At 45.7% G+C, this 10592-nt stretch overlaps 1 protein-coding gene across 1 annotated transcript in view; it reads left to right on the top strand.

Annotated features, from left to right (window-relative positions):
* The first annotated feature begins 1597 nt into the window (after positions 1-1597).
* LOC105549475 (zinc finger protein 69-like) overlaps positions 1598-10592 on the top strand; it is a 21197-nt gene continuing 12202 nt past the window's right edge. Inside the window, 1 exon segment of the mRNA XM_011994039.1 lies at positions 1598-1827. Within this exon segment, the coding sequence (XP_011849429.1) occupies positions 1765-1827 (63 nt within the window). The 5' untranslated portion in view covers positions 1598-1764.

The following is a 10592-nucleotide window of genomic DNA, read 5'->3' as shown; positions in this document are numbered from 1 at the left end:
CCAGAATGACTCTAGACATGTTATTAGCCGAAAAAGGTGGAGTTTGTGTTATGATTAAAACCCAATGTTGTACCTTCATCCCAAACAACACTGCCCCCCAGTGCGAGCATAACAAAGGCCTTGTAAGGACTTACCACTTTATCCAAAGAATTAGCTAAAAATTCTGGAGTCAATGACCCTATTTCAAGATGGCTAGGAAAGTAGTTCAGTAAATAAAGAATCATAGCCTCAATACTTACTGCTCTTACAGTCGTAACAGATGTACTTATTCTTGTTAGGTGTTGTGTCATAGCATGCATCCATAGGCTAATACAAAGGATTGCACAGACAACACTTACTGAAACCCCCCTTAGTTCTCCTCCACCTTGTTCTAGTAAGCTTTTCCTTTTAAAAGATCAAAGCAAACAGCAAAGCCAAAACACGTTAAAAAAGTTTAAAGAGAAAAAGATCATAAGAAAATGAAAAGGGAGGAATTGTAACACACAGTACATTTCTCTGAGTTTCTTTTCAAAGATTTAGCCTGCTAACTTCCTTGTCTTTTGTTCTCAAACTCAACTTTCCTGTTCCTCCTTGCCCCTAGTTACTGTAAAACAGCCTAGCCCCTTCTCATCAGCTCTCTTTAGTAACTCCCATCTGTTCCCTTGGTTACCTGTACCCATTGTTCCCCTGAACGTCTCACGCGCTGCACCTCTGTACCTCACATTCCCCTCTCCTTCTATATTTATAAAAATATGTACAAGTAGCCAATCGGGTCAGCTCAGATTGTGTGGTCGAACCCCAGGCCATGAAGGAGTGACACAGAGATAGGGACTGCATTAAGGACATAAAACCCCCTGGTGACGTTTGTTCTCTGTGCTCTTGTGATCTTGATTGACACAAGTGGCACCCTTCCGCAGAAGTAAATTGCCTTGCTAAACAAATTAAACTTTTCCCTAAGTGTTAGTTTTACTTCGCAGGACCAAGAATTTATTCCTAAAGCATTTTATATCCAACAGAGATCTTCGTATATTCAAAGAAAATGTGTGAAGATCAGGTTAGAGACAGAATTGTTTGGGCGGCGTCACCTGGATAAAGTTGACAGTTTCTTTAGGTCAAAAGCTTAAATTAACCTCAGGAGAGAGTTTGCTGCTGGTGAAAATGAAGATCTGGAAGAAGGGAGCATTTTCACACTGTGAGGAGGGGATGGGGTAAGTGAACAAGTCTTGGCCATGCCTCATCCCCACTTGCGGCCCGCTTGAGGACATATGCCTCTCCTCCTGGTGCAGGCGTGCCTGGCCTGGTCTCGGTTCCACTGCTGCTCTGAGGCAGGAGATGGCTCCTGTGCACACTGAGTCTGAAATTCCCTGCACACTCCTGTGACCCCGTGCAGAACGAAGAAGCAGGGACAGTCCCTTGAGTGAGGAAAACGCTAGCGTTCTTCTCTATCAATAGCAAGTTTGGCTGAAATGCAAATATCCAATAACCAGAGTGCAGGAAGGAGCTCACCCTTAGGGAAGCAGTGGTTAAAATCCGTGAGTCTGGCTCTGCAGGGCCTGATACCCAGGGCTTCCGCTGTCACTCAGACATGGGGGGCGGGGCCTAGCATTCCATCCAATCAGAGGCACTGGGGCGTGGCCCTGCCCACTGTTTTTCCAGACACGGAGAGGGTCGGATTCCTGCCCTCACGTTTGTGGCTGAGCGGGCCGCGGTTCGGATCCGGTGTTTCCAGCCCCGAGAGGGACGTGGTGCCTCTACCCAGGATTTTGTCGCTCTGTCACCTGCGCTATGCCCTGCTGTAGTCACAGGAGGTGTAGAGAGGACCCCGGGACATCTGAAAGCCAGGAAATGGTGCGTGTCTGGGGCTGGGTGTCGTGAGACGGGGGAGGGGCTGCCTGGACCGACCAGAACCGACTGTGGCGAGACCCCGGCCTTCCTGCAGGCGACTTCGGGATCTGGGACCAAGTCCTCCTGGAGCCGCTCGGCCCTCGGTCCCCTCGGCTGCTGGGTGTGGCTGGGCCGACAGCCGGGACACCAGGCGTCCTGTCCCGTCCCTGCGCGGCGACTGCGGCTCCAGATTGTGCGGAAGCCGCGGGAGGGTCATGGGGGGGATCCCGACTCGGGTGTGGGGTTCGTGCGTAGGAGGAGCAGCGGTCTGTGGGGCCCCCAGTGTCCACTTTTTCTCTTGTTAAAAATTAAACTGAGGAAGGTTAACAAAGAGTTCATTTGAGCAAACAGCGATTCACGAATGAGACACACCCAGTCCTGGCTTGTGGTTTGTCAAAGGAAAAAGCCAAACTATGTAAAATAAAGAAGTTTGTTTGGAGCCGAATAGGAGAGACCTTGGCCGAGGGGAAAACATCCCCAAGAAGCCTGGAATGAGTGGTCCCGAGGCGGCTCAAAACAGTTTGATTTTATTCATTTTAGAGAGACAGGAATTGCGGGGAAAATAATGAATTAGTTACTGGAAGGTTTAAGTTCCTTTGGCAGAAAGGGCGGGACCTGGCCGGGCGCGGTGGCTCACGCCTGTAATCCCAGCACTTTGGGGGGGCCGAGGCAGGCGGATCACCTGAGGTCAGGAGTTCAAGACCAGCCTGGTCAACATGGTGAAACCCCGTCTCTACTAAAAATATTAAAAAGAAACTAGCCGGGCGTGGTGGTGGACGCCTGTAATCTCAGCTACTCGGGAGGCTGAGGCAGGAGAATTGCTTGAACCCAGGAGACAGAGGTTGCAGTGAACCCACACGGTGCCACTGCACGCCAGCCTTGGCGACAGAGTGAGACTCTTGTCTAAAAAAAACAAAAACAAAAAGCAGAAAGGGTGAGACCTGTGGAAGGGGGGTTAGAAGGCACAGGTGGTTGAGGGATTCTGTAGGTGGCAGCTGGTGGAGAGCGTGAAGCTTTGTCTAAAGTTTGGAGGAGGTAGGAAGGAATGCTGAAGGAAGGGGGTCTGTTATCTGCCACTTGATTGCATTCCAGGCAAAAAACAGACCTGTTTCTCTAGATTTTATGAATTCTAAGGCATGACTTACCCTTGCCTTGCGAGGCCTTAGGTCTTGTTTGTAATTTGGTGTCTTATTGCCACAGGAGTCTTTTTTTTCCAGGCTGATGATGTCTGTTTTTACATGAATGTGCGTCAGTTGCTGCATCTAAACTCCTAAAGGGAGAGGGTGTCGCTGTGTTGGCCAGGAAGCCTGTCTCACCTCCCATCCTGTCATACAGAGGAACTCAATGTTCAGGGTTTTTTAGGGGTCCCCTTGGCCAAGAGCCGGTCACTTCCCTTACCTGGGAAGGTACTTTGTTTTTGTTTTTGTTTGAAACAGAGTCTCCTTCTGTCACTCAGGCTGGAGTGCAATGGCTGGATCTCGGCTCACTGCAACCTCCACCTTCCGAATTCAAGCGATTCTCCAGCCTCAGCCTTCCAAGTAGCTGGGATTACAGGCACGCACCTGAAGGGGGCCTGCCCCTCCACACCTGTGGGTATTTCTCATCAGGTGGAGACGACAGACTGAGAAAAGAAATAAGACACAGAGACAAAGTATAGAGAAAGAACAGTGGGCTCAGGAGACTGGTGCTCAACATGCGAGGACTTACACTGGTGCTGGTCTCTGAGTTCCCTCTGTATTTATTGATCATTATTTTTACTATCTTGGCGAGGGGAGTGTGGCAGGGCCACAGGGTGATGGTGGGGAGAAGGTCAGCAGGGAAACGTGAGCAAAGGAACCTGTATCATGAATAAGTTCAAGGAAAGGTACTGTGCCTGGATGTGCACATAGGCCAGATTTCTGTTTCACTTTACACAAACATCTCAGTGTAGCAAAGAGTAACAGAGCAGTGTTGCTGCCAGCCTATCTCGCCTCCCACAGGGCGGGTTTTCTCATGTCTCAGAATAGAATGAATGGTCGGCTTTACACAGAGACATTCCATTCCCAGGAACCAGCAGGAGACAGAAGCCTTCCTCTTATCTCAGCTTCAAAGAGGCCTGCATCTTTCACTACTCCTTCCCAGCACAGACCCTTCACAGCTGTCGGGCTGGGGCATATAAGGTCTTTCCCATGAGGCCATATCTCAGGCTGTCTCAGTGGGGGAAACCTTGGACAATACGCAGGCTTGTTTGGGTAGAGGTCCCTGCGGCTTTCCGCAGTGCATTCTGTCCCTGGTTAACAGAGAATTGAGAATGGCGATGACTTTTACCAGGCATACCGCCTGCAACCATATTGTTAACAAGGCACATCCTGCACAGCCCTAAATCCATTAAACCTTGATTCAATACAGCACAGGTTGCTGTGAGCACAGGGTTGGGGCTAAAGTTACAGATTAACAGCGTCTCAAAGGAGAACAATTTTTCTTAGTACATACCAAAATGGAGTTTCTTATGTCTTCTTTTTCTACGTAGACACAGTAACAATCTGATCTCTCTTTCTTTTCCTCACACGCACCACCACGCCCGCCTAATCTTTGTGCTTTTAGTAGAGATGAGGTTTCACGGTGTTGGCCAGGCTGTTCTCGAACTCCTGACCTCAAGTGACCCACCCGCCTCGGCCTCCTAAAGTGCTGAGATTATAGGTGTGAGCCACCTCACCAGACCAGAAGGTATGTTTTTATTTTTAATTTACAGGTTGAAGGCTAGGCTTTTATTAGGTGCATGAGGAGACAAACCAGATAAATGCTTGATTGGTGGCAGAGATGCAGGTGCCTTATTTGGACTTGTCACTCCAAAATAATTGAAAGCTTCAGATTTCAGTTTGAAGAGTTTATTCAAGCGGAAAGATAGCAATGGCCCATTCAGGAAAAAAATAGACTCCAGAGAAGTGGACTCAGTATTCTAAAATTGGAAGTTAAGTTCTTGCTTATATCACCAGGAAAAGAGGCCCTGATCAGACCCCAAGAGAGTTCTTGGATCTCACGCAGGAAGGAATTCAAGATGAGTCACAAAGTGCAGCGAGAAGAGAGTTTGTTGAAAGCTTACTCTGGGCCAGCATGATGGCTTAGATCTGTTTTCCAAGCACATTGGGAGGCCGAGGCGGGAGGATCACTTCTGGTCAGCAGTTCGAGACCATGTTGCCTGGGCAACATAGGGAAACCCCATCTTTTCCAAAAACAACAAAAATTAGCTGGGTGTGGTGGCCTGCAACTGTAGTCCCATATACTCAGGAGGCAAGAGTTCAAGACCCAGCTGGCCAACACAGCAAGACCCTGTCTCTATTTAAAAAAAAAAAAAAAAATGAAAGGAAAGGAAGGGAGGGAGGGAGGGAGGAAGGAAGAAAGAAAAAGAAAAAAGGAAGGAAAAGAAAGAGTGATCCTCTGTTACAGCATACAGCATCCTTATAAAGCAAGTGGAGGAATGTACTAAGTTTTTCTTATGTGGGAGTCTTGTCTATGTGAAGACTAAACTAACCTGTGCCTACCTGCATGTGGGCTGACAGCATCACAAAATTTTTACTCTGTTGATTTAAAGAAAACTATCCTTTACATTTTAGCGCCCAAGTGCATTAAAACATAACTGTAATTATCTTGAAAGCACATATTGTTACGGGTATTGGGACATGGGGACGTTCTGTTGTTGTGGGACTGTAAGGATACTTGCAGGCATCTTCAGGCTGTTTCCTTCATGGGAAACATTTGATGATCATGGGTTATGACTGGCAAGGAGTGTTTCTTGTTAGTCTCAAGATGGAGCTGAACTTAAATTGGTGTTACTCTGGCTCCCCTAGGCACCTGCTTCCCTAACACTTATATAGGGAAATTGCAAATAAATATAATAGGATTGCATTTTCCATACAAGGCTGATGTATGAGGAACAATAATTTAATTTTATTTTTTTCTTTGAGCTAATGTCTTGTTCTGTGGCCCAGGCTGGAGCAGTGGTGCGATCATGGCTTACTGCAGCCTTGACCTCCCTGGTTCAAGCACCTCAGCTTCCCAAGTAGCTGAGACTACAGTTGCCCACCAGCACACCTGGCTAATTTTTTTTTTTTTTTTTTATGGAGATGGTGTCTCGATATGTTGCCTAGGCTGGTCTCTAGCTCCTGGACTCAAACAGTCCTGCTTCCTTGGCCTCCAAAAGTGCTGGGATTACAGATATCAGCCACTGCACCCGGCTAACAACTTACTTCCTTAGGGTTTGCTTTTTTCCCCCAGAGCTTGTTTTCTTTCTAGCTGGTTTTTATTTCCTTTTCAATTTAAAAGAGTGAATTTAACATTCCAGCTGAAGACAGTGTGACAGGCATGAAGTCTTTATGTGAGGAAGTAAAGAGGGAAGTTAGTCTACTACAGAGATCAGTAGTGAAGAGGGGCCTGGCGGGATGGCTCACACCCGGAACCCCAGCACTTTGGGCGGCCGAGGCAGGTGGATGGCTTGATTTCAGGAGTTCAAGACCAGCCTGGGCAACATAGCAAGACCCTATCTCAATTGTGAAAAACCATATTTAAAAAAAAAAAAAGTGGAGAGGGAAAGGGTCTTTCCTGTTTCCTTTCAGTCATTTACAACATTTTACAAAACACTATAGGTAAGAAAGAAGGTGAATCTGTAATCAGGGAAAGGAGAGTTCCAGCTGTCTGTGTGAAAGCTGTGTGTCATGTGACTGAACCCCATGATCACATTGCTTCAAGATAGAGATCCACCAGCTTAAATATTTGAATTACTTTGTTGTTTTTGTTTGTTTGTTTGTTTTGAGATAGGGTCTCACTCTGTGGCCCAGGTTGGAGTGCAGTGGCACGATCTCAGTTCACTGCAGCCTTTGCCTCCTGGATTCAAGTAATTCTCCTGCTTCAGCCTCCCAAGTAGCTGGGATTACATGCCTGTGCCACCACACTCAGCTAATTTTTGTATTTTTAGTAAACACGGGGTTTTACCATGTTGGCCAGGCTGGTCTCGAACTCTTGTCCTCAAGTGGTCCGCCCACCTTGGCCTCCTAAAGTGGTGGGATTACAGGTAGAAGCCAGCTTGCCTGGCCTGACTTAGGCAGAAAATTTCTAGTTATGTAATCAGAGGTTAATTGGTGGATTCTGCCTGATTAAACCTAAATTTCATTTCCCTATAAATTAGTAATTTTGAAGGGTTGTATTTAAATTTAATTTCAGGATCTTTAAGTAGGACCTTCAGATACTGCATACAGTTCAGTCTCATTGTTTTTTATTTAAATTTTTTCACAATCTCCGGGGAAACTGGTTTCCCCTGGCATTTTCCAAATATATGGGATGCAGGGCCTCAAATCTCAAATCAGGAGTTGGAGATCAGCCTGATGAACATGGAGAAACCCTTTCTCTACTAAAAATGCAAAATTAGTCAGGCCTGATGGTGCATGCCTGTAATCCCAGCTAGTCAGGAGGCTGAGGCAGGAGAATCACTTGAACCCGGGAGGCCAAGGTTGCAGTGAGCTATGATCGTGCCATTGCATTCCAGCCTGGGCAACAAGAGTTAAACTCCATCTCAAAAATAAAAAAAATAAAATAAAAGATTATTCCAGCCTCAGCAACATAACAAACTTTGCCTGTACAAAAAATTACCTCATCATTGTGATGTGTGCCTATAGTCCCAGCTACTCAGGAGGCTGAGGTAGAAGGATGTGTTGAGTCTGAGAGTTCCAGGTTGCAGTGAGCTATGATTGCACCACTACACTCCAGCCTGGGAAGCAGAATGAGACTCTGTTTCAAAAGAAAAGGGCTGGGTGCGGTGACTCACATTTCTAATCCCAGCATTCTGTGAGGCCGAGGTGGGTGGATCACAAGGTCAGGAGATCGAGACCATCCTGGCTAACATGGTGAAACCCTGTCTCTACTAAAAATATGAAAAATTAGCCGGGCGTGGTGGCAGGCGCCTGTAGTCCCAGCTAATCGGGGGGCTGGGACAGGAGAATGGCGTGAACCCGGGAGGCGGAGCTTGCAGTCAGCCGAGATCACGCCACTGCACTCCAACCTGGGTGACAGAGCGAGACTCCGTCTCAAAAAAAAAAAAAGAAAGAAAGAAAGAAAGAAAAAAAAAATTAGTTTCAATAGAGTATGCTGTCTTTTAAAAATTACATTCAGCAGATTGTTACTGATAATTAAAATTCACTGAGATTTATTTCTGTATAGTGTGCATTCTGGAAACTTACTAAAATATTACATATGCACAAAATGCATGAAAGAATTGCACAATGAATTTAAATAATGATGGAGCCAGTATTGGGAATGATAAGATAACTGCCTTACTTTTCCTTATACTTTCACAACCTGGGTACGCATCCTCATCAGTATATTTTATTTTTGCATGTTTTTTATGCAAATGATAGCCAATATGTTATATTTTATATCAGATTTTGTTTTAACTCAGTTATGAACCTTATATGAAATGATAGTTAATTCACTTTCTTACTTAATGGATTTTATTATTTAGGACAGTGGTTGTTTCCCCCAAAACATTGAGCAGATAAATCCACAGAGTTACTGCATTTTTCTTCCAGGCTCATAGCTCCCCCCTCCTTTTTTTTTTTTTTGAGACAGAATCTCGCTTTGTTGCCCAGGCTGGAGTGCAGTGGCTTGATCTTGGCTCACTGCAACCTCTGCCTTCTGGGTTCTAGCAATTCTTCTGCCTCAGCCTCCTGAGTAGCTGGGAATACAGGTGCACACCACCATACTCGACTAATTTTTGTATTTTTCGTAGAGAGAGGGTTTCACCATGTTGGCCAGGCTGGTCTTGACCTCCTGGCCTCAGGTGATCCACCCGCCTCAGCCTCCCAAAGTGCTGGGATTACAAGCGGGAGCCACCTGTTTTCTTTCATCACTGAGTAACATTCCATTGCACAGATGTTACCATAGTTTGTTTCTTTATTCACCTATTGAAAGGCTGATCTTGAGCCTGGTGTGATGCCTCATCCCTGAGTTCCCAGCACGTGGGAGACTGAGGTGAGAAGATTGCTTGAGGCCGGGTAGTTAGAGACCAGCCTGGTAGATACAGTGTGAGACCTTGTCTATTTATTTATTTATTTTTTTAAAGAATCACCTTGTTTGATTCTAGTTTTTGGTAGTTATGAGTAAGGCTGCTAAAAGCGTTTGTGGGAGGACTTTCGTGTGGACATCAGTTTTCAGTTCATTTAGGTCAATATGTAGGAGTGAGACTACTGAATCAGTAAGACCACGCTTATTTTCTTCAGAGCTCCGCAGACTGTCTTCCAAATCGGCTGTAGAATTTTCCATTCACATCCATAGTGAAGGAGAGTTCACTGTCATTGGCATTAGGAAATGTCAGTGTTTTGGATTTTAGCTACTCCACCAGGTATTTGTTGGTGCTTCGTTGTTTTGTTCCTGTCTTTTTTTTTTTTTTATTCCTTTGGAGACGGAGTTTCATTCATGTTGCCCAGACCGGAGTACAATGGCGCAATATCAGCTCACTGCAGCCTTTGCCTCCCGGGTTTAAGTGATTCTCCTGACTCAGACTCCTGAGTAGCTGGGATTACAGGTGTACGCCACCACACATGGCCGCTGTTTGTGTTATTAGTAGAGACGGTTTCACCATGTTGGCCAGGCTGGTCTCAAACTTTTGACCTCAGGTGATCCAGCCACCTCAGCTCCCCAAAGGGCTGGATTATAGGCGTGAGCCATTGCGCCTGGCCTGTTTTCATTTGCTCTTTAATAACGTGTAATGTAGAGCATCCTGTCATGTGTTTGTTTGCCATAATTACATTCTTTAGGGGGAGATATATTTGGAAAGATTGGGCTTTTTTTTTTTTTTTTTTTTTTTGAGACTGAGTCTGGCTCTGTCACCCAGTCTGGAGAACAGTGGCGCGATCTCAGCTCACTGCAACCTCTGTCTCCCAGGTCCCAGCGATTCTCCTGCCTTAGCCTCCTGAGTAGCTGGGACTACAGGTGCCCGCCACTATACCCGGCTAATTTTTTTTTGTACTTTTAGTAGAGACGGGGTTTCATTGTGTTAGCCAGGACGGTCTCGATCTCCTGACCTTGTGATCCACCCATCTCGGCCTCCCTAAGTGCTGGGATTATAGGCCACTGCACCCTGCCCCCAGCTAATTTTTGTATTTTTACTAGAGACAGAGTTTCACCATGTTAGTCAGGTTGGTCTCAAACTCCTGACCTCGGTAATCTATCCATCTCTGCCTCCTAAAGTGCTGCGATTACAGGTGTGAGCCACCGCCCCTGACCTTTTGCTTATTTTTTGATTGGTTGGTTTTTTTCTTATTGAATTTTAGGAGTCCTTCATACCTTTTGGATACCAGTTCTTGATCAGATAGGTGTTCTGCAAATATTTTGTCCCAGTCGGCCGCCTGTCTTTTTATTCTGTTAACAGAGTCTTTTCCAAAACGTTTTTGTTTTGAATGAAGTCCAATTTATCGATTTTCTCATTCGCATATCATGCTTTTTGTGTTGTGTGTGAAACCTTATTGGCAAATCCAAGGTTGTCTTGGTTTTCACAAGCGTTATGTTCTAGAAGTTGTGAGGTTTGCATTTTCCATTTAAGTAAACGATTCAATAGGAAGTAGTTTTGTAAAAGGTGCAGTTCTGTGTCTAATTCATTTCTTTGCATTTGCTAATTCAGGTGTTTCAATACCGTTTGTCTTGTGCCACCATGCCTAGTGTTTTACTTTGTTATGGAGACGGGGTCTCCTTATGTTGCCCAG

The sequence above is a fragment of the Mandrillus leucophaeus genome, unplaced genomic scaffold, assembly GCF_000951045.1.
Source record: "Mandrillus leucophaeus isolate KB7577 unplaced genomic scaffold, Mleu.le_1.0 Scaffold440, whole genome shotgun sequence".
Lineage (NCBI taxonomy): Eukaryota > Metazoa > Chordata > Mammalia > Primates > Cercopithecidae > Mandrillus > Mandrillus leucophaeus.
The sequence above is the reverse complement of the archived record's forward strand: the minus strand, read 5'-3'. Positions and strand labels throughout refer to the sequence as shown.